At 40.6% G+C, this 26,900-nt stretch overlaps 3 protein-coding genes across 27 annotated transcripts in view; 1 reads left to right on the forward strand and 2 right to left on the reverse strand.

Moving 5' to 3' along the window:
• The window catches only part of STXBP4 (syntaxin binding protein 4), a 189,982-nt gene extending 187,863 nt beyond the window's left edge, over nucleotides 1–2,119 (reverse strand). For 12 of the 13 annotated variants that reach the window (XR_010137888.1, XR_010137887.1, XM_063717858.1 and 9 more), the window contains exon 1: nucleotides 2,033–2,119. The gene's annotated coding sequence lies outside the window, so the exon portion shown is untranslated. 13 annotated transcript variants of the gene reach the window in all.
• The window catches only part of LOC100444548 (cytochrome c oxidase assembly protein COX11, mitochondrial), a 57,151-nt gene continuing 32,315 nt past the window's right edge, over nucleotides 2,065–26,900 (forward strand). For 2 of the 3 annotated variants that reach the window (XR_008519532.2, XM_063718132.1), the window contains exons 1-3: nucleotides 2,202–2,567; nucleotides 5,983–6,138; nucleotides 7,405–7,530. Coding sequence is in view for 2 of the 3 variants with exons in the window: in XM_063718132.1 (XP_063574202.1) it covers nucleotides 2,202–2,567; nucleotides 5,983–6,138; nucleotides 7,405–7,530 (648 nt within the window). In the remaining variant the exon portion in view is untranslated. Of the gene's footprint in view, nucleotides 2,568–5,982; nucleotides 6,139–7,404; nucleotides 7,531–7,918; nucleotides 9,628–26,900 lie in introns of those variants that run through there. The other variant, XM_002827362.6, reaches the window with a different exon arrangement.
• Nucleotides 8,872–26,900, reverse strand: part of TOM1L1 (target of myb1 like 1 membrane trafficking protein) — a 67,190-nt gene continuing 49,161 nt past the window's right edge. For 4 of the 11 annotated variants that reach the window (XM_054546267.2, XM_054546274.2, XM_054546273.2 and 1 more), the window contains 5 exons: nucleotides 21,680–21,731; nucleotides 19,334–19,439; nucleotides 18,829–18,910; nucleotides 11,049–11,171; nucleotides 10,193–10,254 (listed from right to left, as the gene is read on the reverse strand). In XM_054546267.2, the coding sequence (XP_054402242.2) occupies nucleotides 11,087–11,171; nucleotides 18,829–18,910; nucleotides 19,334–19,439; nucleotides 21,680–21,731 (325 nt within the window). In that variant the 3' untranslated portion in view covers nucleotides 10,193–10,254; nucleotides 11,049–11,086. Of the gene's footprint in view, nucleotides 9,599–10,192; nucleotides 10,255–11,048; nucleotides 11,172–18,828; nucleotides 18,911–19,333; nucleotides 19,440–21,679; nucleotides 21,764–26,900 lie in introns of those variants that run through there. The other 7 variants (XM_063718129.1, XM_063718128.1, XM_063718130.1 and 4 more) reach the window with 5 other exon arrangements.

Here is a 26,900-nt window from a genome sequence, read left to right on the forward strand (position 1 = left end):
ACCAACACCACTTCATTGCTATCAATATCACTGTATATAAGAGTTTCATTTTGCAATTATTATACAAAAAATAAAATACTGGAGTCCAAGATAAAGACTGTATTACTGACATATATTTATACTGCTACCTGGAGCTACAAAGAAGGGGTGCCTGGAGAAAAAGAATGGTGAGCGGAAATGTACTGTTGGTGTCAAGGATTTCGGTCTATGCTGTAAGAAAATTAAACTATGAGAAATCTCATCCTAGAAGAGCTGAGAATCTGGTACAAGAACCAAGGTGCATGCAGATGAAAAAGATTTTCAAACATTGTCATTACACAATATGAATAAATTTGTAGAATCATGGAGACCTGAAATGCCGGAGTATAGAAAGAAGTCAGATTTTATTGGTTCTGCAATTTTCTGGCCCTGTGACCACAAGTTAATCAATTATTCACTCAAGGTGACCATCATCACTCATGTGGATTACTGCAATTGCTTCCTAATTGTTCTACTTCCATTCCTCCCCGTACCTTTAATCCATTCTCCACAAAGTAATCAATATCTTTTCAAAAATGTGAGTCAGATCACATCACTTGTATGCGTCAAACATTCCAATAGCTTCCTATTACTTTTAGAATAAAATCCAAACCCTTGGACATGGCTTAAAAGGCTGGTATTACCAGGCCTTTGTTACCTGTTCTGACCCCATTTCCTACCACCTTCCACTCTGCTATGTTGGGAACACAGTGGCCTTCTTTCTGTTCTTCAATCATTCTATCTCTTTCCTTCCCTTGGGCCTTTGCTTGGCCTGGAATTGTTATTGAGCAGGTAGCTCCTTACCATCGTTCAGGTCTAAACTCAAATGTCACCTCTTCAAAAGGTCCTTACTTTACTACCCCTTCTCATGACTGTCAATCATATTATGTTATTCCATTGTCTTCACTGCACTGATTGTTATCTGAAATTCCCTCATTTCGGTAACTGTTACTTGATTATTTTCTGAGTCCCTCAGTAGAAAGGACACTCCATCACAAAAGTGATCTCCCGACTTGTTCCGTGCTATAGCGCCAGCAAGTCGATTGGTGTCAGGCCCACAGTTGAGAGGGCAATAAATAAATAAAATGTCGAATGACTAGTTAAAATGTCTCAGGCCTCCAAGTTCCTCATCCACATAGTGGGGATAATTATACCTGCTCTGGCCATTAGAAATGGCCACGTAGCAAGCAGAAATACAGCCTAACTTTTAACTAAATTCTTACTATGCCTCAGTCATCATGAAAGTCACGTTATACGAATATTCTCATTTACTGTTCTGATTTCCATTTTACAAGTAAAGACATCAGGTCTTAGAAAGGAGAAGTAACTGACCTAAGGGCACAGGGCCATGGTGAGGACCCGGGTAAAAATCCAGAACCGCCTAACCTCAGAACCTGAGCTCTTAACTGCTATTTTATAGTTTCTAGAAAGATGCTTCCTTTTAACACAGTAAAATCCGCTACGCTTTCTGCCCTCCTGGAGTTCGTCCTATGGGACAACTGAAGAAAGCTATCACATCCCCCCACGGGGTTCGTTTCTTTTAGTCTCTCCTTAAATGGCCCTCCTATCCTGGTCACTCTCTCCCGAACGAACCAGCTTGACAGCCTCCCTCCTGCTCCAGCTGTGGTGCTTTCCACCGGGCAAGTTGTAAGGGGCATCAGAGCAGCGGAAGCCGACTGCCCACGGGCTGAGAAAATGCAGGTGTCGTGGGTGTCCATGAAGGCTGCGGTTAACGCAGGAAGGCTTCCTGAGAGAGGTGATCCCTGAACCAAGTCCAGGGCAGTAAGCACAGGAGCCAGCGGCCAGGGGACCCCAGGAGAAAAGACCACGGGAGAGCGTCGCCGGGGCTGCCAGGTGGAGACAAAGGCTGGTGGAGTTTAAATAAAGATCACAGGCACAACTCCAAGTGATGGCAAGCTTGCACGCGGACGGGCGAAACGCATTTTCCTAAACGTTAAGAGACGCTCTGGCGAGAAGCGAAGTGGAACAGTCACAAAGCAAAACGCAAACTTACCAGTAATCTCGCAACCCGGCCTCCGTAGCCCGACTGCAAGCGCTGCCACCTGAGGAGCCTGGTAGCCAAGGCAGCGGCAGGCTCAACCCAGATCTCGCGAGACGGAGCATGCCTCGCGAGATTTCACCTCTCGTCCCTGAGAGGCCGGTGGGTGTTAGTTCAGGGGGTTATGGGAGGACTCTGGCGTCCGGGATGGAGGCGCGTAGCTTTCTGTGGCTGGTGCTGGATCCACCCTGGGTCTCCAACCAGGGCTGCAGAGAGGGTAGAGCCGTTTCTTAGGCCAGAGTGCAGTGGGACAGGAGGTGCCGGGAGAGGACTGAGGTGGCTTGGGACATGGAAGCGCTGCAGCCTTGGAGCCCGGCATCCAGCATTGCAGCCGCCGCGGCGGCATAAGAACTCGAACCCTTTCACGCGCGCGCAGAAGGAGGAGTGGCGGCGGCGGAACAAGACGACCCTCACTTACGTGGTCGCTGTCGCCGTGGGCATGCTTGGGGCGTCCTACGCTGCCGTACCCCTTTATCGGCTGTATTGCCAGGTAGGGGCGGGCGCTGCCCGCAGGGTGGCGCAGACGCGAGAGGTGGGGGTGCAGGACAAATCCCGGGACAAGCCCTTGCTCTGCGGGTCGTAGGTGGAAGAGGTTTCCGATATTATCTACCTAAGAGGACAGAGGTTAAAAACAGCCACTTAACACCCAAAGTCACCAAAGAAATTGGTGGCAAAACTGCAAGTAGCACCCAGTTCTTCTTAGTGATTGTGCTTATACCATGCTGCAGAGTGAGACTCCCTGATTGCACCTCGCCAAAAAAAGAAAAAAAAAAAAGGTCCGCAGCCTCTAATCGGGTATCTAGCAGTCTGCCTTACCCCGCTGCGCGCACACGCTTTTAAAATGTATATTATTCATACTTTCACTCTGCAAACCACATGTGGTTTATGTGCTAAGGGTAACTCTGGAAATTGGACTACTCGTGTTTTTTGTGCTTCAACTGGGATTAGCAGTTCATCTGTACAAAAGAGGCATGAATTAGGCCTTTGAGGCTCTCTCGCCCCACCCCTGTTAACATACAACTGTAATGTACTTAACCTGGAATTTGTTAAGTACATTGCAGCGGTTCTGGGAGTGTGGAGCCCAGGACCGGCAGCATCAGCATCACCCGGGAACCTGTTAAAAGTGCAAATTCTAGGGCCCGACTCCAGGACTCAGTCAGAAACACGGGGTGGGGCGGGGAGAAGAAGGAGAGTGGGACTAGCAATCTATATTTTAGTAAGTCCTGTAGTTGATTTTGAGGCCAAGTTTTGAGAACCACTGGCAAAGACAAGTTTCACGTATTTTAGAGATTTCTCCTTTGTTCTTAGCTAATAATTTGCAGCTTTGGCTGGGCATTAGGATCACCTATGGAGCTTAACGTTAAATACACGTTCCAGGGATCCCCTACCCCAGAGATTCTGGTTAGGAAGTCTAGGGTAGGGACAGGAATTTCGGTTTAAAAATCATGCCACAAGTGATTCAGTAAGTGTTTAAGATAGTGGCTCCCAAAATTCATTGTACAGCAACATTGGGAATTACCTGGACAGCTTCTAAAAATCCACACACATTACCCATTTTATCACAAGGCCGCAGTGGGAACCATGCATCAGTAATTGTCAAGTATGTTTTAGGTGATTCCAACGTGCAGGAAAGTTTGGGAATTATTTTAACACCGTGACTGGTATTCTTAGCTGGAGTTCACTCTTTCCGTGTGTGTGTGTGTGTGTTCACGTTTATTTATTTAAATTTGTAGAGACGAGGTCTCCCTATGTTGCTCAGGCTGGTCTCGACTCCTGGGCTCAAGTGACCCTCCTGCCTTGGCCTCCCAAAGTGCTGGGATTACAGGCGTGAGCCACCATGCCCAGCCTGTGGAAATCAATTTACTTTTCTTTTAGATGATGAAGCAGCAGAAGACAAAAGGACTTTTCTTTTCTGGCATAGTCTTCTAATGCCAGCATTTATGTGGGAATGTACAATAGTTGATTTTGAGGATGAGTATAGAATGTGAATTACTTTTCATCAGAGACCAAGCCCAAGCATGAATTCTAAAACTACCAGTTGGTTAAATCATAAGCAGAACTGAATCCAAATCAGCAAATCTAGATCCTTCTCACACCGCCAGGGGCTGGAGGAGAGTGATTTTTGCCTCTCGGGGAACATTTAGCGATGTGTGAAGACATTTTTGGTTGTCACAACATGGAGGTGGGGGTATAGGGTGCTACTGGCATCTAATAGGTAGAGGCTAAGAATGCTACTAAATAACCAACAAAGCACTGCCTCACCCCCAAACAACAAAAAATTATTCAGCCCAAAATGTCCATAGTGCTAAGATTGAGAAACCCTGCCCCAAACTGAAATAACTGATAATATTGTGCGTGAAATGTGCCCACATGCAATCATAGGTCAGGAAGGCAAATGTAATTTGTAATCTGTCAGGTTCTTAGAGCTAGTGGCACAACTAGAATAGAGACCAGGACATCTTTTTAGTGTTTTCTAGTCTTTTTGTCTACTTTATCTAGGCATTGAACTTAGAAATTTGAAGAACCCATATTCAAAGACTATATTGGAATCTTTATTGAGGGAGGACACTTAAAAGTATTTTAAGTGACTTAAATTTTTTAGGAAAAGAAGTTACATCTTAAACATAGCACTCAGGCAGAAGGATAAACAAGGATAAAGGCTTGCCCTCTGATGCATCTTTTAGGGATATATGTAATTCAGTAATGTTGCATGGCAGTCGAATGAAGTTAGTTGACTTGTGTAACAAACAGAGGATGCTAGAACACCGTATCTTGCTGGGAGTCTTCCCCTAGCCTCAAATTTGTTTTTTTGTTTTTTTTTTTTCCTAGCATAGTAACAGGCAAATTATCCGGAAATCAGAATTCTGGCAACCTCAAGTATCAGAAGAAAGATGACCTTGGAAGTAAGGGCTTTTTTTTTTTTCTTTTGAGATGGAGTCTTGCTCTGTTGCCCAGGCTGGAGTGCAGTGGTGCGATCTCGGCTCACTGCAACCTCCGCCTCCCGGGTTCAAGCAATTCTCCTGCCTCAGCCTCCCGCGTAGACCTGGGACTACAGGCGCGTGTCACCGCGCCCGGCTAATTTTTTTCTATTTTTAGTAGAGACAGGGTTTCACTGTGTTAGCCAGGATGGTCTCCATCTCCTGACCTCATGATCCGCCCGCCATGGCTTCCTAAAGTGCTGGGTAAGGGCTTTTTTTTAAAGTGATGTCAAGGAAATAACTGTCGTGAATAAAAGAAGTGTCAGACACAAATACTCTTGATGCTCTATGATTATTTCTGTGGCCATAGGGATTAGGTGCTCTGATTAGTGATTCATATAAAAGCTCTACTATACAGAGAAGTACAGAGAAAGATTCAAAAACATTAACCAACATGGGAAAATACCTATGATACCTTAGAAAAGCAGAATGTTAATAAAAGTGAAGCTACAATCTTATTTGAATTATAAAAGCTGTGATATGGAAAAGGACCAGACAGGAATATGGAAAAATTGAATTAAGTATTTTCAGTGGAATTACAAGGTCATGGGTAAATTTTACTTCTATTAATGAAATACTAGCAATAAAGGGAAATGTGTTTTTTATAAATGGCTAAGCTGGAAATTGTGAGTTCGACTATCAGTGATAATAGTTGACTTATCTAGTGAACCTGCTTTTCCCACTCATTTTTGACCATGCCAGGTAACCAAGGAATTGCTGAAAAATAGGAATGACTTTAACAAATACAGGCTCATGACATCCCAAAAGTAGTCAGACTCTTGACACAGTTACAGAAATGGTCAGTTACCATATGTAAACTTGGCTCCAAATGGATTATAAATACTACATTGTTTTTGAACTTTTCTATCAAATAAATAGATCATCAACACTTAAAAGTATTGTTTAACATTTGGTATCTTTTTCTAGACTACTGGACTTGGAGGATCAGCAGTTGCAGGTCATGCCTCAGACAAGATTGAAAACATGGTGCCTGTTAAAGATCGAATCATTAAAATTAGCTTTAATGCAGATGTGCATGCAAGTCTCCAGTGGAACTTTAGACCTCAGCAAACAGAAATATATGTAAGTGACTAACCAGTCATTAAAAGATTACTTTATTAATGTAAATTCCTTTCTTTCATCACTTAAACCGTCAGAGGACTACTTTTAACAATGTGATTCTAATAAAACATGGCATTTTCCCTTGTTCCAAACTGACTTTTAGTATCATGTAACTTAAAAGTTAAAGTATAAATTCTGTTACATTAGGTGTAAGGCACTATCAAAAAGTAGTCTATGGGAATAAAAAAATTTATAGTAATGGAACCCGTCAGTATTTTGAAATTAAGTTTAGATGAGTGAAAACATTTGGGAGTAGCAGTAACTGTCAGGCTATATAGCTTCCTGACTTTTCCTCAGGCATAGAAGACATGGGAAAAATGTGGAAAAGCATTGGTTACAATGAGTAGTTTACTGGTTTATATCAAAAGTATCCCTGTCCTTCTAAAAGAAAAAAAATTGAGGGCCTTTGAAATAATAAGTAGTAAATAGTTATGTTATACTCCAGTAAGACTGAGACTATACCTAAATGCTTTCCTAAAATTTTAACCAACTGTAAGAAAGATTTTAACTGAAATCTCATTAATTGAGGATTAGCCAGAGTGAGTTAATTTCAACCCATATTGGAAAAGCCTTATAAATATTTGTGCTTGCCCAGTTTAGTAAACATGACTGAATCTCTTAATAAAGATTTTATAGGTTATGATTAGGAATCTTATCCAATTACATGGTAGTATACAAAGGTATTAGTGGCTGAATTGGTACAAGTGACAGAATATCCTTTGGAAAATTTTTTTAAGCCTTTCTATTTCCTTATTTTCTCCAAACAAAGTATTAACACTTTGTGGCATAATAAAGGTTCTAGTCAGTCAGTTTTATTTTGATTTTAAGGTAAGTTTAATGTTGGTATCTTTTTAAAAAAAATAGTCAATCATGACATTCAGGTATAAGTGTGACAGAAAAGTTGGGCTAGGGCTGTGATATGATTCGCTTGGACACATTTTAAATAATGTAATTTGAAGATTATTCCTTGAAGACCTCAAATATACAAGAGGACAATTCATAACTAATTATGGATATTAGAACATTGGTTCTTCATTGACATATGCAAGTAAGTTTTTAAACTCAGATATGTTTATGGGTAATATTCACAATTTATTTTGCTGAACCCTGCATTAGATTAGGTATTATGGTCTGATGAATAGGCAAAATAATGAGACTAATTTAGCAGGGAAAAGAGGAACTTTGTGAGATTCAAAGTATTGATAATATATATATTCTTTAAAACAGGTGGTGCCAGGAGAGACTGCACTGGCATTTTACAGAGCTAAGAATCCTACTGACAAACCAGTAATTGGAATTTCTACATACAATATTGTTCCATTTGAAGCTGGACAGTATTTCAATAAAATACAGGTACATCAAAGTGTAAACTTTACAGAATATGATAAAGATACATGAAACGGTTTAGTATGAAACAGTGTTTTAGTAGATCTTGTGATTTCTGAAAACGAATTTCTTCTAAACATCAAGCTATTTTTCTTCACTATCTATACCTGCTATGCAGAGATTGAGAACCAAACCAAATGGATATCTGCTTTTAAGATTAGAATTTGTTCCTGATCCTTAAAGCAGAACTCATTGAGATGAAAAGATGCTCTTAATTTATCACAGAACTGTGTATTTAATAGTATGCTTATTAAAATCACGAAGTGTACTGGAATGCTAAGATAAAAGAACTGTATAGTTTCTGTTATGTAATATGAAAATAGAAATGTTATTAAAATCTTTCTGTAATTTCCAGTGCTTCTGTTTTGAAGAACAAAGGCTTAATCCCCAAGAGGAAGTAGATATGCCAGTGTTTTTCTACATTGATCCTGAATTTGCTGAAGATCCAAGAATGATTAAAGTTGATCTTATCACTCTTTCTTACACTTTTTTTGAAGCAAAGGAAGGGCACAAGTTGCCAGTTCCAGGATATAATTCAAGTCAGCAACTAAGTCTTCCTTCAAAATTGTGATTTTTGGGAAAATCATATATCCTATCTTCTCAAAGGAGAAATATTGTACAATAATATGAAGGCTTATATTTTAAATAATTATTTTTTCTCAACTAATGTATTTCACTTAAAGTTGAGAGAACAAGTTCAGCTTTTATCATAAGAAACCCACATGCCTAGCTAGAATATATGACTGACTATTCAATACCATACTGAAGAGTTTGATAGTATTAAAATAAGCCGCTTTGTTTTTTAAATATGCAGAGGCATAGGTTCAGCTTAATTCTATAATTCCCTTCCAGATTATTAACTCTTCATACTTACAGCAATGAATCTGACAATGTTTTTCAAAAATGTATGCTCAAGGTTATTTGTTTCAAGTCATAGGCTAGAACTTCTGACCATGTTTATTGTGTCTAAAAGAGTTGGTTGCTATTTTCCTTCATTATGAATAGTCAGTATTTTAAAAGCTCAAAGTAGAAGAGGAGTCACTAAGCCCTAACAGCTTGTCCAAAGATTTAAATTCTTATTTCAAATTTGATTTGTCCTTTAATGTTTTATATTCAGAGTTCTGAATAATTACTTTGAAATTGTAGTATCATAAAATTGAAATAAAATACATCTACTAGGCTGTTAGCCAAAGCATCATCATTACAAGTCCATGAATGTTAAAATGTACAGGTGGGATTGTGAAGATTTACTGACATCAAAAGTTCTTCTGGGAACAAACCTTTGTTAAAAAAAAAAAAAGTATTAAATTATTTTAATAGTGATTTATTTGTCATCAAATGTACAACTTATTCTAAATATTTTCATTTTCTGTGTTCTAAATAGAAATATTAAGTTGCAGTAAAAAGAGAAAAAAAGTCTATTTAGCATTACAAAGAATCATATTTAAAGGCTGCCCAATGTAGAGTCTAGTGACCTGTTCAGGACACCTGAAATATAATTAAATGACAATTATCAAGGTTTTAACAATTTATAATTCTAAACCAGAGGATTATAAAGAAGTGCAAATTGACTTTTACATTCAACTTTAGTTAAATGAAGGCACTCAGTATTCTTCCTGAATAATACATTCAGTTTCTCACATTTTATGCTTTCATCTATTCAGAATTATTTCGTAGTAAAATAATCTACTCTTATCACAGCTGTGTGACGAATTCTAAATGTAGGAAGGCCTGTGAAACATATGACACTGCAGTTAAATTGGTTGGCCTAAGGACTAAGTAATTTTTCTTCTGCTGAAGTTTTATGTGAGTATTTGTTCCAAACAAGTTCTGTTGAAATCTCACGCTGTTGTCAGGAATCAGTGTTATCCTGGAACTGTTATTCTTCTATTTAATCTTCATTATAGCAGAAATGTGCCACCATGGCTTTGACATGTTGGTAGGTATTGTCTTCCAGGCTTCAAAGCTGCACAGAGTCTACCTTTTAGAGAGTTGGCACCTTTGATGTGGTAGTGAGCTGATCATCCACTTTCTTCTAAAATAAAGAGAAAAAAATGGCCAGTATTCATCCTGTCCTTCTCTTTCCCCATTCCTTGATAACTCTCTTGTCTTTACTGGGAGGCTGGAGAGTCACAGTCTAGTAGAAGAAAGGTAAGAATGTGCTTCTTCCATAGGGGAGGGTATAAGGGGAATAAATAAGTTTTAGTAGTTCATTGGTGACCATTAAATAGTAAATACATGGGATTAGTAGTGCTGAAAATAGGAAAAACTCAGACCTATTTGGAGGACTAACGGTAAATGGGTCTACTGGTACCGGTTAACAAGTATTAACTGCATATGAAAGACAAATGCCTGATTTCAGTGCTACTCCTATTGCTCATCTATTTTGTTAGCATTAATATTTCTATACCATAAACTACTGTATTCCCAAGCCTTATTGTTTATAGACGAGAAAATCACAAAGAATGAATCTCATTAGTGAACAATGGTTCAGCACAATTTGAATGATTCAGGGGAACTCATACTTCAAAGTGTCAGACTCAGATGGCCCTTACAAAATACTAAATATGTAAAGTGATAATTATACTGAAATTATATGGAATTAAGTTGTATAAGTTGAAGTCTTTACCTCAGTCACCATCATTTTGAGCTCCTTTATGCTGGTGAGCATCAATTTCTTCATAAATAGCTCTGAAACAAAGCCATCACAGCAAAAGGGTTATGTATCAATTTCAAAGTGCTATTTTGGTTTTTAACTGCCAGCACTGTAATTAAAAATTGAGCTGGTTTTGGAGTTCAGGCATATATGAGTAAAAATAAGTCTCTGCCCTGAAGTGTGTATTCTAGTTTATTTAAATTCTAATGTTGCACTTCATTTTTTTTTTTTTTTTTTGAGACAGAGTCTCATTCTTTTGTCCAGGCTGGAGTGCAATGGTGCTTTCTTGGCTCACTGCAACCTCTGTCTCCCAGGTTCAAGTGATTCTCCTGCCTCAGCCTCGAGAGTAGCTGGGGATTACAGGCACACACCACCATGCTCAGCTAATTTTTTTGTATTTTAAGTAGAGACAGGGTTTCACCATGTTGGCCAGGCTGGTCTCAAACTCCTGACCTCAGGTGATCCACCGGCCTCGGCATCCCAAAGTGCTGGGATTACAGGTGTGAGCCACCACACCTGGCCTTATTGTTGCAATTCCTATGTCTCTTAAAAGTATGTATTTTATAGAACCAATTAATTTTTTCTTGTGATTTAAATGAGAAATATGGCTCAAATTTGGACAGATTATGTTTTGCTTAAAAAACTCCTCATTTTCTTCTGGTTTCAAATATTAGGACAAGTGCAGTGGCTCACACCTATAATCCCAGCACTCTGGGAGGCTGAGGTGGGGGGATCGCTTGAGTCCAGGATTTCAAGACCAGTCTGAACAACATGGCAAAATACTATCTCTACAAAAAATATAAAATTTACCATGTGTGGTGGTACACACCTGTAGTCCCAGGTACTCAGGAAGCTGAGGTCGGAGGATCACTGGAGCCTAGGAGGCGGAGATTGCAGTGAGCTGAGATCGTGCCACTGCACTCCAGCCTGGGCTACAGAGCAAGACTTTCGTCTCAAAAAAAAAAAAAAAAAAAAAAATTAATATTCCAGCTTAAACTATGTGATTACCGTCCAGACTCCTCAGCCATCTATAGCTCATCAATGTCATTTCTGTACTTTTTTTATATTGTATTTTTTCAATGACATCCTTCATTTGTTTTTTTCTTTTTTTTTTTTTTTTTTTTTGAGACAGGGTTTCACTGTCACCCAGGCTGGAGTGCAGTGGTGCAATCATGGCTTATTGCAGCTTCGACCTCCCAGGTTCAAGTGATCCTTCCACTTCAACCTCTCAAAATGTTGGGATTAGAGGCATAAGCCACCATGCCGGGCCCATTCAATTCTTTATATGTATCTTACATATGTCTGTAGCTGGAAAATATACCTGAAAGCACAACATTCATATACACAGTATAGCAAAACATGGCTGAGGAGAAATCTCAAAAATCACAGCGCTATGAAACCATGATCACCAAATTCATAAGGCCCCAGAATGGTGCTACAATTTTAATGTTTCCCTAAAAAGTTTGGTCTCATCTCCCTCAAAACGATTTCAGTCTTCTTCACTGTCCTCAAACCTCTTACCTCTCTGGTAGAAACTGCATTCTTAATACATTAAATGTCTTGATATGGAAACTTCCCTCATTTTCCCATCACTAAATCTTCAAGTTTATCTTCATTTGTATTGTCCGTTATTTCTGTGATTCTGTCTATTCCTGGCTTCTGAAGCACTTGACCCATTCAGTTATTCTTCCCTTCCTGAGTCTTCAACCTCTCCTATGCCAGATCCTATTCTTCAACATTCACAGATTCTCCAGCATCTCCCATAGCTCCCATTTTATACAAAGTACAGCCTTTAATTCCATCTCTACTTGTAGTAAATGCCTTAGTATCCTCTAGCTACCAACGCCCCCCCCCCCCTTTTTTTTTTTGAGATGGAGTTTCACTCTTGTTGCCCACGTTAGAGTGCAATAGTGGGATCTCAGCTCACTGCAACCTCTACCTCCTGGGTTCAAACGATTCTCCTACCTCATCCTCCCGAGTAGTTGGAGTTACAGGCACCTGCTACCACGCCTGGCTAATTTTTGTATTTTTAGTAGAGACAGGGTTTTGCCATGTGTGGCCAGGCTGGTCTCAAACTCCTGACTTCAGGCGATCCGCCTGCCTTGGCCTCCCAAAGTGCTGCGATTATAGGCGTGAGCCACCATGCCCGGCCCCAAACCCGTTTTCATCACTGCTTCATATTTAAGTTCTGAGAAGTTATCTGTACTTACTGTCTCTACTTAATCTCTCATGTGCTTTTCAAATGCAGTGAAATTTGGGTTCTGTCTCCATCAGTCCATCAAAGTAGCTTTTACTAAAATCATCAATGATCTCCAATCCATTATCTAGTTTTCAGTTCTCATCTTACTTGTCTGCCCCTAGCACTGTTCTTCACAGTTGTACTCACTCCTCTTTGCTTCCAAATTACATTTTCCTCATCTGGTACTGAGCTCCCTGTTAACTTTCTTTACTCTTGGTTTTAGCATTTCCATTTCCTTGAATGTGCCAGAACTCTGTCCTCTGGGTCTTTGTACAGGTTGTTCCTTAGGCCTACCATACTCATTTCCAAACTTTTCACTTAACTAAGAATTGTGGGCCTCAGCTTTAATGCTACCTGAAGCTTTCTCTAATCCCCATTTAAATTAGTTCTGTTATAAACTTTCAAGTTGCCATATTCTTTCATAACATTAACACAAATTGTAAACATGTATTTGGTGATTTGTCTAATTTCTGTATCCATGCTACATTTAACCTCTGTGAGGACAAGGGAGCATGTTTCTTGTTCAAAATTATAAATTAGCCCAGTCATAGTCCCTGGCACATAATATTGAAATTAATGAGTCGTGTGTATCTTCATAAACATACTGTTTGTCCTGGTAGAGCAGAAATTGTCAACCTGGGGTTCATGGACAACCAGTGATGTGAAAAAACCCAGTAATTTCCTGCAAGATTCTGTGCTTTTCCTTGGAGAGAAGTCCCTGAATTTCATGGGACTTTCAAAAGAACTGAGACATTCTGACCCCCAGAAAGAAAGACCCAGCACAGTGGTAAAAGAGTTCCAAAGCTTCACCTCTCCAGCTTTTTACTGTCCCTCCCATCTCCAGTATCTGTGACACTGCCGTATCTACATACAGCGATCTCCTAATTTGAATATAATCAAGAACTTTTCCACTACCTGTTTGGATGGAGAAACTGATAAAAAAAAAAAAATGTTTCTAGAAAGCATACCTAGTTAAGTGCCAGTTTCTTAAACCACTAATATGATCAGTGATATATCTACTCTATCAGGCAGAATGACTTAGAGAAATTTCTCAAACCTGAGTTAGGAAAATATACATAGTGGACTCCTAAGTCCCTTAACATCTGCTCATAAATTAAGTCAACCATTACATTGAGGGATTAAACCAGGGACCAGAATATCAAATGTCTACACATGTCAGCCAAAGGAGATGCAGAGGGTTGGGTGGGGCTGGAAGCAGATAGGAGGGGTCTCCAGGGACTATAGGAGTACAATCAACTTGAGTAATCACCTGCTTTTTTCCACAAACCCTGTGTGGAATGCAGCCAGCTAGCTGGTTTAAACCAGCTCATGACAGACCTCAGCAATTTACAGATGGATCCCGGTGTACTTTCCTCATTACCATGCTAATATCTTCACCCTGGGAGATGGTATAGCTTCATTACCGTAACATGTGACCTGTGTGCTGAAATAACGACTCACTGCATCTGCACAACTGCAACCCCTCTCCATGCAATGACATACCCTCTTCCCTCTCTATCACCCCATAAAACCCTCCTGTCACTTTCCTGCTTTGGAGACTATGCCCAGTGCTTTATTTGTGACAAGTAATAAAACTATTGCTCAAAGCCTGCATTCTTGGTTGGTTATAGTGGCTCATGCCTATAATCCCAGCACTTTGGAAGGCTGAGGCAGGAGGATTGCTTGAGCTCAGGAGTTCAAAACTAGCCTGGGCAACACAGACCCCCTTCTCTATAAAAAAGAAAAAATTAAAAGGCTGGGCACGGTGGCTTACACCTGTAATCCCAGCACTTTGGGAGGCTGAGGCGGGTAGATGAACTTGAGACCAAGAGTTCGAGACCAGCCCCTGGGCAACATGGCAAAACCCTGTCTCTACTAAAAATACAAAAAATTAGCCGGGCGTGGTGGCACATGCCTGTAGTCCCCAGCTACTCAGGAGGCTGAGGCATGAGAATTGCTTGAGCCTGGGAGGCAGAAGTTGCAGTGAGCCATGATCACCCCCACTGTACTCCAGCCTAATGACAGAGTGACACTCAGTCTCAAAAAAATAAATTAGCTAGGCATGGTAGCGCACCCCAATAGTCTCAGCTACTCATGAGGCTGAGTAGGGAGGACTGCTTCAACCTGGGAAGTCAAGGTTGCAGTAAGCCATGATCATGCCACTTTATTCTAGTTTGAGTGACACAGTGAGACCCTGTCAAGAAAAAAAAAATAACCTGTGTTCTCATGGAGAGTTGTCTATTACCAGATGAATGAATCTCAGGTTTTTTTAGGGGTAACAAGTCTGGTACCCCAGATGAGACCAGGGTTGAGCCCGGACTTGACCTCCCTTATAGGCTCCTGGCAGGCAAAGCAGTGGGGTATTGGAAGCATGCCTGGGCCAACTCACCTCAGTTGCCAAGAGGGAGACTAGAGAAGGGCCTTGGGACCCCCGACCTGGTGTCTAGTGTAGTCCACTGACCAGCACCACAAGACCTCTCTGGGAGAGTGGAAGCGGCTACTTAGAGCCCAGACCTTTTGCTCGGTGCTTCTTCGAAGCAGCAGCTCCATGAACTACTAAAAGAGTGGTCTGGGTTTTGATCATTAGGATTCTGGATTGTCAGGATTGGGACCTTGGTCAAGGGATCCAGGATTGTTGAGAAAAAGAAGTTCCTTCTTTCAGGTCTGAGAGACTGAGAGACATCACCATCATTTTAACAAGGGGAATCCCCACCACAAAGACAAAGATGCTTGTCTTCAGGATTTGTTCCCAATCTGGTATAATTGTAGGGCTCAATATTCTTACTTGTCTGTGGCCTGAATGAATATGAAGTCTGGATTCCTCTACCCTCAGTCTGTGGCAGCCCCTAAAATTCAGGCTTTGTTTTGCAGCAGTCACAGAAGGACTGCTGTTAGTTTGATGAGGAGACCAAGTTTCAAAGGGGGCAGTTTTGGTGGGATCATGATCCCTGGAACCAGAATGCAGTGATACAAAGGTTACATGAACAGTGTGTGTGCTTTCTCTGAGGAAACACCTCACTCACTTGATTGATTTACCTACCTCCCCACCACCTGAGTTGGATCCAGAACTACTTCACTGTCTCCATGAGATCTCCTGGGAGGCTGCCCAGACTGAACATGATCCAGGGAAAGGAAATCTCTGTTATCCTCTCAGCTTCCCAGGACCTCCGGATGGCTTTGCATGGTGGCAAGCAAAGAGGACCAGAAGTATTCAAGCTGAGTTGTGGGATTTGTGTCATCATTAATCTCCAGAGTTTGGAAGCCCCTCAAACTGTGTGTAGAGACCCTAGAATGTTGTGAACTAGGTCTTGGAAGGAGAGCTTGTTAGGGTGCCTCCTCTGGCAATGGAAACTGCATATCCACACATGACCAAAAAGCAAATGATATATTACTGTAATACAGCCTGGCCCCAGTATTCCCTGGGAGATCAGAAGAGATGGTCTGAACATGGGTCACTTACTGCAATTCTCCAATTGGACTTATTTTGCAAGAAACATGGTAAATGGGAAGAAATACCCTATATGCAATGTTTTATGGCCCAACGTTTTATGGCCCTCTATCAAAACCCTGCCCTGCAGATGAAATGCAGAATATGTAAATTGGCCAAAGGGAACTATATTGCCAATTCTAGAAGCCTCTGGAGAGGAAGCATCAGTCATGTGGGGGCCTATAGGGAAGGGAACAAGTAAGAAGAGTCCCTTTATTTCCCCCTCCAAGAGAAGTGAGGCCCTCTAACTCTACTCGGGGACTGGAACCTTGGCCAATACAGGGGCATAGTCCACCTTCTTGGAAATGGTGCCCTCTGCACCTCCAGGGAAAAGCAAGGGCCTGTTCTGTATTTGTCGGGCCCTCCAAACTCTGCAGAGCCAGCTGTGGCTCCTGCTATGGTAATAGCAGGCCACTGTTGTACTCTTCTTTGCCAGGGAGCACCACTCATAGTGGGAATGCATATAACCCTGGAGGGTGACTGTTGCCACTCAGAGCATGCCTGTTGGAGAAAGAAGTTTTGCTCGGGTCTATGTGTTTTTTAAAACTGTTGACTTGTATAACTGGAAATCCCATAGTAAGGGCTTATGGGTGAGCCCACAAGAGTTCGTAACTCTCATATGGAGAATATTCTCCACACATAACCCTACCTGGCCAGGTGTGCAGACCGTAACAGCAACCCTGCTTACAGCAGAAGATAAATCTGTCACCATGGCCAAAACTAAGGAGGAGGCAGACAATATGTGTGCTGATAACCTGGTGACCTGGCCCCTTGAGGTGTCAGTCCCAATAGCCAACCCAAACTGGGACCCCAGTGATGACAAGAATCAAGAACGGCTTCATCATTATAGCAATATGCTTCTCGGAGGTACAAGGGAAGCAAGCCAGCCCCTGGTCAATTGAGGAAATCTCAGAGAAACAGAACAAGGCCCTAATGAAAATCCATCAGCATTCCTAAATTGATAATAAGAATGCCTCCAGAATTACACCCCTTGGGACCCAGATGACCCAAAAGCCGAGTAGTACTTTAATCCCACTTCATCTCTCAGCCCCAGATATTCAGAGAATAAAATTCCTATTGATCAAAACCTGTGTCCTTGTGGAGAGTCAGATATCTGTTACTATCCAGGTGAATGAACCCTGGGTTTTTTGGGTGGTAACAGGGCCTGAGGGGCTGCAGAGCCTACCTGTGTAAAGGAGATAGCTACTACTCAGCCCCAGCCCATAGCTAGCACGTAAAAATTCAGGCTTCGTGTTGACAGAGTATCTAAATGATCTAGAAGTCCAGATTTTTTATTTTCAAATATCCGAGTTTTCAGCTGTTGGCAACTGTGGTCTTATGAGACATACTGGTTTTGGTCTAAGGTTCCTGGCTCACAACTCCCATAGCCCTTGTTACACTCTTTTGTTATAATGTTGGGTGTGTCAGGCCTTAGGAGCCAGCCTCTGGAAGCAGAATCTCTCTAACCTTCTCCAGTCCTCCTTTCACCTGCCCCAAGGCACCACTCTAATCGCCCACCTTTTTGACTGTGGGTCATAAGAGCCTCCCTAGAGAGGGTCCTGCCCTATACCCTGGGGGAAGGAATGCTGACATCAAGAAGCTTCCATTAAAAACCCTAGAGGACTGGGTTGGAGTTGGGGGTGAGTCAGGTCAGTTTCTGGATAGCTGAACACGTGGAGGTACGTGGAGGGTGGGACTCCAGGGAGGGCACGGAAACTCCATGGCCTTTTCCGCATGCCTCGCCCTGTGCATCTCTTCATCTGCATCCTTTGCAATGTCCTTTGTAATAAACCAGTAAATGTAAGTATTTCCCTGAGTTCTGTGAGCTGCTCCAGCAAACTAATCAAACCCAAAGAGGCAGTCATGGGAACCCCAACTTGAAGCCAGTCAGTCCTAAGTTTAGAGGCCCAGGCTTATGACTGGTGTCTGGGGAGGGAGGTGTGGGGGTGGTGGGGACTGAGCTCTCAACCTGTGGGGTCTGACACTATCTCCAGGTAGATGGCGTTGGAATTGAATCACAGGACACCCAGCTGGTGTCCATTGTAGAATTCATTGCTTGCCTGCTGATAGAGATAAATCCTCACATATTTGGGGGTCACAGAAGTCTCTGCATTCATTGTTATATAAGAGTGAGAGCCAAGGAAAAACATGGTTGAGAGTTTCCCAAACCAGCAATTAATTTTTAAAATGCACATTTTAAATTCTGCACAGGTCAAAAAAAAAAAAAAAACAAAAAAAAAACCGCAAGCAAGATACAGTCTGTAGTCTGTCAGTTTCTGAACAATGATTTCCAATAAACGTCCTTTAATAATTTTTAACAATTTGGGGGGTAACCTTCAGTCACTCAAAGTATATTAAAGTTCTTATGACCTTACCATTCCATTAATATTTATATATCTTGACAAATATGAAATCATAAAAGAATGTTGCTTTAAGGATTTTAAGTAAAAAGTAATTGTTGTACTAATGCTTTAGAAGACTAAAAACAAGTTATAAGATTTTTTTGGATCAGTTCTTAAAGAGCAGCTAAAATATTCCATCAATGTGGCATAAACTTATGTCACCAATCAGTGACTAGTACCCTTCTCAAGCTAAAGAGAACATGACTTTCTGCCAAGGGATCTATGAGGAGTCCATTAAGCATGTTAGTTCCAGTTATTTCTTAACATGCAACCCCAGCATTTTTATTTTTTAGTCACAAGGCCGGAATGATAAGACCATTAAGAGTAACAGCTGCCATAAAACCTCATAAGGCATTTTTAATAAGGCCATCAATTTCTGCCAAGACCTAAACAAAGTTAAATGTATAACCAAGACCTGTTAGCTCTGCTATCAAAGGGAACCAAGACAAAAAATAAATTAATCATTTTGTAAATGACTTACTCTGTAGTGACAGCAGGAGCTAAGGGATCAAACTCCATTACCTCGTAGTAATTAGGTGGCTGGAGATCACTTTTTGTCATCGCTTTAGGCAAAAAAAGAGACCAGTAAACATACATTGTGCTTTTCGAGGAGTACACGTAATTGATATTCTTTTTATAATTTAGACTTCAAATATTAGATCCTAATAAACACAACCAAAACAGACTGGTGTTCCAATGCTACTCCCAAGTTCAATAAATCTGTATATAACAAAAAGTTTCCAAACCTCAACTAAAGATTCATTTACCTTAGCATTCAAAACACAATACTCAGTTTAACACAAGCATTTTTACAGTCTCTTCTAAGTCAGTCATAATGGTATCTGCCCTGAATTTGATTCATTAGCTTAAAAATACAAAAGAGCACCTCTAATTTCTCCTATTTTCAGTTACCAATGAGATCTCTGGCAGACTCATATATTCTCATAAGTTTCCTTATTTGATGCAAATAATAAGGTCCCATGTACCTGGATGATTGCTGGGCAAAGGTGGCAGACTCTGGTTTGATGGTGCTGCTGCAATGGTTTGTAGACTAACTGGCTGTAGAAACACTGAATTTGAATGTTCCAGAAACTGAAGAAAGCATAACACATGTTCATATAAACATTCTACATTAAGCTTTTCTGTTATTAGTGAGACTCCTACACTTCCAAGTACATTGTTCCAAGAACCATATACTTTGAACTGGACAAGAAAGAAGTCGTTTTTAATTATTACTTTAGTTTTTTTAGGTGATAATCACTTATGAGATTTACTACTTTTCTGCTGGGCACGGTGGCTTATGTCTGTTATCTCAGCAATTTGGGAGGATGAGGCGGGAGGATTACTTGAGCCCAGGAATTCAAGATCAGCCTAGGCAACAGCAAGACCCCAGCTCTACAAAAAAAAAAAAAAAAAAAAAAATTAGCTGGGCATGGTGGCTCACACCTGTAGTGCCAGCTACCCCAGAGACCAAGGCAGGAGGATCACTTGAGCCTAGGGGTTTGAAGCTGCAGTGAGTTATGATCATACGATCATGCTATATATTCTAGCCTAGGTGACTGAATGAGACCCTGTCTCAAAAACAACAAGAATTTACTATATTTTTGTCTGGTTTTATGCCTAATGCACCCCATTTCCCATAGAAACTGAAAAAAAAAACACATATTGCTTTTAAAAATGAAGCAGATTCAATGGCTCAGGCCAGATTCTCTGTTGTTTCACTCTGAATATAAAATCTCAGCCTTGAGTAGGAAAAAAAAATTTTAAATCTACAGAGAGGCACTCAGTGACACAACAAAATCAGGATTGATAAAATATTAAAATCTTAATTAGAAATATCTCTCCTCATAATTTTCCTTATTCACTCCACAAATATATCCTGGCCACCTACCAGCTGCCAGGCACTATTAATAAAGCAATAAACAAAGCAGACCAAGTTCCTGCCCTCATGACTCAGACAATCAACAAATGTGAACAGATATCCAATGGCATGTGCTCTAATATAAAAGCAGAGTAGTGGGTGGGAGAGAGACTGGGGTGGAATACTGCTCTAATAGGTCGTGGTCAGGAAATGTCTCATCACTGGGGACGTTTAAGCAGAGCCTGACTAAAGTGAGTCTTGTGGTTACTGGAGAGGACACAAGTTCACAGTCTCTGAAGTGGGGGCGGCCAGTGTGGTTGGAATAGAGTGAGCCAAGGTAGAGAGGGGCAGGAGGTGAGCCTGGAGAGGTGACAGGTGCGGTCAGATCAGCATTTCAGGCATTTACTGAGTAAAATGGAGTGAGGAAGAAAATCACAGGTGGGTTTTGAGCAAATGAGTGACATAATATGATTTTACTTTTTAAAAAAGAATGCCCCCGTTTTTGTTTTGAGAACAGATTATGAGGTGGGTGGGAGGGATGCAAAAGGAGGCAAAGGTTGAAACAGGGCTTCCCTTAGAGGTCACTGCAATGTCCATCTGATGGTGACTTGGACTAAGATGCAGAAGTGGAGGTGGTGAGAAGTGGCTGGATAATTGACATATTTTAAAAGTAAAAGGCAAAAGTAAAAGTAAAAAGGTGGATGTCAAGCACTATTACCCAAGGTTTTTGACCTATGCAGCAAAGAGTAGAGTGGCCATTGACTGAGGTGGCAAATCTGCAGGAAACGCAGGTTGAGAGTGGAGACTAGGAAGAAATCAAGAGGAGACATTAAGTGGAAAGTAGATATATGAGTTCTGAGTTTAGAGAAGGGGTCTGGGCTACAAGAGATACAAACTTGCAGGTTGTCAAAAATTGAATGGTTATTTCAAGATATGAGACCAAAAGACCACAGAGGAATGAATGTAGATAGAGAAGTCTGAAGCCTGATCCCTGGGGTCTCCAACAAGGAAAGGTCAGTAGAGGAGGAAGAGCCAGCAAAAGAGATGGAGAAGAAATGAAAGTGAGGCAGGAGAAGAACCAAAGTGACTGGTGTCTGAAAGCCATGTGTGCAAGAAGGAGGAAGTGATCAACTTTGTCATTTGTTGCTGATAAATTAGATAAAATGAGGGACTGTGGAACTGCAGTTCTAAATTTCACAATACAGAAAGTCACCAGTGACCTTGACAAGAGTTATGTCCATAGAGTGGTAGAAGAGCATGTCTGAAGTCTGTGAAAGAGAATACAAGGAAAGGAAGTGGAGATAGCAAATACAAACTCCAAAAAAATTTTGATCCTTAACCATCTTGCTAACAGGGGCTGCGCATCAACACAATACTGAGCAGAACATGGGAATTAATGACCATGAGTTCTTTTCTGGCCACAATAATCTGCTGACTAGATTCACTGCTAGAAAAGAGTTTTGTTACTTACGTTATCATATGCATGGCTTGAGGTGAGGTTTTGGCTGGTCCTTTGGGCAAACCTAGGATAGTGTGATAACACAGAACGATTACCCTACAGTGAGAACACAAATGCAAAAAGTAAGATAATTTTCCTAGTCTAAAAACAAAACCTAAAAGGTACCTTCAGATTGCATAAAATGTCATTTTGTAATAACTATTTATAAAACAGTTGGTTTTAGTGCACATCAGGTTATGATGCCATGGGTGGTGGGAGCCCTGAGACTGTGGAGTGTGCACAGAACACTAAGAACAGAGCCTTTAGTCTTTCCATCAGAGTAGCTACCACCCCGTCGTTTCTTAAAGGATGAGTAGTAGTACAGAACACAGGTTAAGAAGAAAGCTGTGAGGTCTCCGGTCCAGGATAAAGCGGAGCAAACCTACTGCACTCTGTCTCTCCACTGAATGTCACTTAAAGGTGGATGGAATGCATAGAGCAAGTATTTGAGGACTCTGAATAATAGGAGCAGCCTGATTGGGAAAGAAGACTAGAATTCAAGTATCACTGAACTGTTGGTGAATTTACCGTTTTTTGCCCCTTCATATTTCCTGACCAAATGCAATGCAGCCTGAACCCCAGACATCAATGAGAACAGACAGAGCTCTAGGAGAAAGCTTCTCATTCTCACTCAAGAAGCAGGAAAGGGAAACAATCCTAACACTCAGAATGTGGAAATCTCTTGTCCCTTTTTTGTTCTCTTCTCTCTGTTTTCTCACAACCCAAACCACAGGCAACCCCAAAGTGGCTGTAGCAACAGCAGAGGCAATGGGACTTGTAGGAAATTGAAACAGTGAGAAGAATCTTCCTCTTCAATAGGAGCTGTGATACCCACAGCTTTTTTCCTTTCTGTCCTGCCATTTAGTCACAGACATAAGCATAGTCAAGGAAATATGTGGTATCATAGGGTAACTAAAGCTCCAGCTTTATGACTGGAGAAGCAAAAAGGGGAGTCCCAGGAAACTAGAAAGTACCAGATAAATCATGATGATGGAGGACTCTGGAAAACAACCTCATGAAGTTGTTTATGAAATACTGAGCTCACCCCCTGACCTGGGCATGCATGGATCCCATCTCAGTCACGATGCCAAAAACGGTGAGAAGTGAACAAACAACCTGCCGTCTGGACCTTAGAATGACCAAAGGATGGAACATACATGAGACATACTTGAATGGCACTGCAAAGGCTTTGAAAATGTAGCTGACATTGGAGCCACTGCCCATAGAAGAAGGCTAAAATTGTGGAATGAATCTAGCCAGGTTGTTTACATACTAAAATCAAAATATCAACATTCTTGATATGATTTAAATTAAGACCAAGAGTCTCCTAATAAAACATTAAAAATGCCCAAGATAGAATCCAAAATTATGAGGCATATGAAGAATCATGAAAATTTCAACTTGCACGAGAAGACAGTAACAGATATCGATGCCAAGAGGACACAGATGTTGACATTATCTCAGAGATATTTAAGGCAGCTATTGTACACATGCTCCAAAGAACTGCAATCTTTAAAAAAAAAAAACAAAACTGAAAAATAGAAAGTCTCAGCAAAAACAAGATATAAAGAACCAAAATGAAATTTCAGAACTAAAAACTACAATAACTGAATTAAAAAAATAAACTTAACAGAATGAGCTCAATAGCAAAATGGAAATGACAGAGGAAACAGTCAGTGAACTTGAACATAAATCACAGAAAGTGTCCAGTCTAAACAGAAGCAAAGAGTAAAACAAAGAAACAAACAAACAGGACCCCAAACACCTATGAGACAATGGCACAGGTCAAAATTTGTGTCATCAGGGTTCCAGCAGGAGAGCAGAAAGGCTGTAGTTCTGAAAAAAAGAAAGACTAAAAACATCACAAGTTTGGTGAAAGACATAAAGCCACAAACCACATTCAAGAAGTTCCATTAGTGGTTAAATGGTGGCCCCCCAAAAGCTATGCTCATGTCCTAATTCTCAGAACATGTGAATGTTATGAATGTTATCTTAATTGGAAAAATAGTCTTTGCAAATGTAACTAAGGATCTTAAGATGAGGATACCATCCTGCATTATCTGGGTGGGCCATAAATCCAATGACAAATCACCTTAGAAAGGCAGAGGGAGATTTGCGACACATACAGGAAAAAGCCAGGTGAAGGTACAGGCAAGAATTGGAGTGACATGACCAAAGGTAAGAAATCCAAGGAGTACCCACAAGTCATTGGAATCTGGAAGAGGCAGGGAACAGATTTCCCCGTAATAGTTGTGGAGGGAGTGTGACTCAGCTGAATTTCAGACTTCTTGCCTCCAGAACCGTGAGATAATAAATTTCTGTGGTTTTAAACTACCCAGTTTGCAGTCATTTGTTATGACAGCCCCAGGAAACTAATACATTCAGCCAACCCCCAAGAGAAAGAAACAAAAGAAATCCATACCCCACATATTGTAATCAAACTGTTCAAAATTAGATAAAAAGAAAAATTATTTAAAGCAGACAGAACCACAATATATTATCTATAGAAGAACTGCAACTCAGATGAATGAAGATTTTTCACTAGAAACCATTTAGGCTAGAAAAGAGTGGTACAGCCTTTTAAAACTGCTGAAGGAATAGAAGTGTGAGCCCCATATTCTGTATTCACTGTTAATATCCTTCAGGAACAGACAAAATAGAGGCATTCTCACATGAAGTAAAACTAAGAGACTTTACCGCCAATAGACCTGCTTTAAAAGAACTGATAAAGAAAATTCTTCAGAGAGAAGGGAAATTATACCAGAAGAGAATAGTAAGAGAAATGGTAAACATTGAGTAAATATAATAGACTATTTTTCTCTCCTTGAATTTTTTTTTCTTTCTTTTTTTTTTTTTTTTTTTTGAGATAGAGTCTTGCTCTGTCGCCCAGGCTGGAGTGCAGTGGCACGATCTTGGCTCACTGCAACTTCTGCCTCCCGGGTTCAGTCAATTCTCATGCCTCAGCCTCCCGAGTAGCTGGAATTACAGATGCACACCACCACGCCCGGCTAATTTTTTCTATTTTTTGGTAGAGATGGGGTTTCACCATTTTGGCCAGGCTGGTCTCAAACTCCTGGCCTCAAGTGATCCACCCACCTCGTCCTCCCAAAGTGTTGGGATTACAGGCATTAGCCACCATGCCCGGCCACTTCTTGAATTCTTTACAATATATCTCAGGGTTGTAAGCAAAAATTACATCATCTGTTAGTGGTTTCTTTTCAACGTATAGAGGAGTAATATATAAGATAACTATTATAGAAAAGGGGAATCTATATGGTGATAAGGTTTTTACTTCCTTTTATTTATTTATTTTTTTGAGACAGAGTCTCTTTCTGTCACTCAGGCTGGAGCGCAGTGGCTGTAATCTCGGCTCACTGCAACCTCCGCCTCCCAGGTTCAAGAGATTTCCCTGCCTCAGTCTCTGAGTAGCTGGGATTACAGGTGCCTGCCACCACGCCCAGCTAATTTTTTGTATTTTTAGTAGAGACAGGGTTTCACCATATTAGCTACGATGGTCTCGATCTCCTGACCTCGTGATCTGCCCACCTCAGCCTCCCAAAATGCTGAGATTACAGGCGTGAGCCACCGCGCCCGGCCCAGGTTTTTACTTTCAAGTAGTAAAGAATTGATTTTAGGTAGACTGAAAAATAAGCATCCTGCAATCACTAAAGCAAACTCTCTTTATATATGTGTGTGTACATGTATATGTAAATATATATACATATATATATTTTGCTAACAAAATTAGCAAAATAACAGGAACAGAATCAGCTACTTTAAACCACATTATTTACCAAGCAACTTTATTTCACACACACACACACACACACACACACACACACACACACACACACACACCCCATTATACAAAGATACAGTCAAAATCACAATAAACTAAAATGGAGCACTAAAAATATTCTAATAATCCAAAAGAAAGCAGGAAAAAGGAAACAGAAAAAAAGGAACACATAGAAAAACTATATAACGGTAGACCTAAACTCTACATACAATTAAATTAAATGTAAATTGCCTAACATATCAATTAAAATAAATTATGAGAATACATAAAAATGCATGAACCAACTATAGGCTATTTCTAAGAAACTTCTAATCTTTTAGTACAGTTAAGTTACAAGTAAAATGCAGAAGAAAATATACCAGGCAACCACTAAAAAAGAAAGCTAGAGTGGCTATATTACTATCAAAATCAACATCAGGACAAAGAAAATTATGAGGGACAAAGAAGGGCATTACATAATGACAAAAGACTCAATCAACCAATAAGATCCAACATAGCTGAATGCATGAGCTTCAAAACACATAAAGCGAATACCAACTTAATACAATCTCTTCTAGAAAGATTACGTATTGTATAATTCTACTTAGATGACATTCTCAAAGACAAACTATAACAATAAATTCCTGGTTGCTGCAGATTGAGGGTCAGGGTACAAGGGTGTGACTATAAAGGAATAACACATGGGAGTTTTGTTGAGTGACGGAACTATTCTGTATCCTGACTGTGGTGGTAGTTATTTGAATCTATACATATGTTAAATAAATCTATACATATGAATCATACATATGTTAAAATAAATAAAACTGTACAACAAACCAAAAAAAAGGTCAATTTTAGTATATGAAAATTTTAGAAATAAAATTAAAGTACAAAACTAAAAACAAAAAGAAGTTACTGAAATCAGAATTTGATTTTGAATCCCATTTAAATTTGAATCCTGTCTCAGTACTAGCTGGGCAACCGCTGGCAAGTTAATATTCCTCAGCCTTGGTTTCCTCATGTTTGAAATGAAAATGATGGTGGCACGTACCTCATAGGTTTGTTAAGTAATTAGTAAGCATTTCTATACTTCTTAGCTTGTTGCCTGTTAGTAAGTGGGCCATAAATATGGCCTATGGGCTGGGCACAGTGGCTCATGCCTGTAATCCCAGCACTTCGGGAAGCCGAGGTGGGCAGATCACCTTAGGTCAGGAGTTTGAAACCAGCCTGGCCAACATGGTGAAACCAGGTCTCTACTAAAAATGCAAAAAAAAAAAATTAGCCAGGTGTGGTGGCGGGTGCCTGTAATCCCAGCTACTTGGGGGGCTGAGGCAGGAGAATCGCTTGAACCTGGGAGGTGGAGGTTGCAGTTGGCCAAAATCAAACTACAGCACTCCAGTCTGGGCGACAAAGCAA

The sequence above is a fragment of the Pongo abelii genome, chromosome 19 (assembly GCF_028885655.2).
Source record: "Pongo abelii isolate AG06213 chromosome 19, NHGRI_mPonAbe1-v2.0_pri, whole genome shotgun sequence".
NCBI classification, from domain to species: Eukaryota; Metazoa; Chordata; class Mammalia; order Primates; family Hominidae; genus Pongo; species Pongo abelii.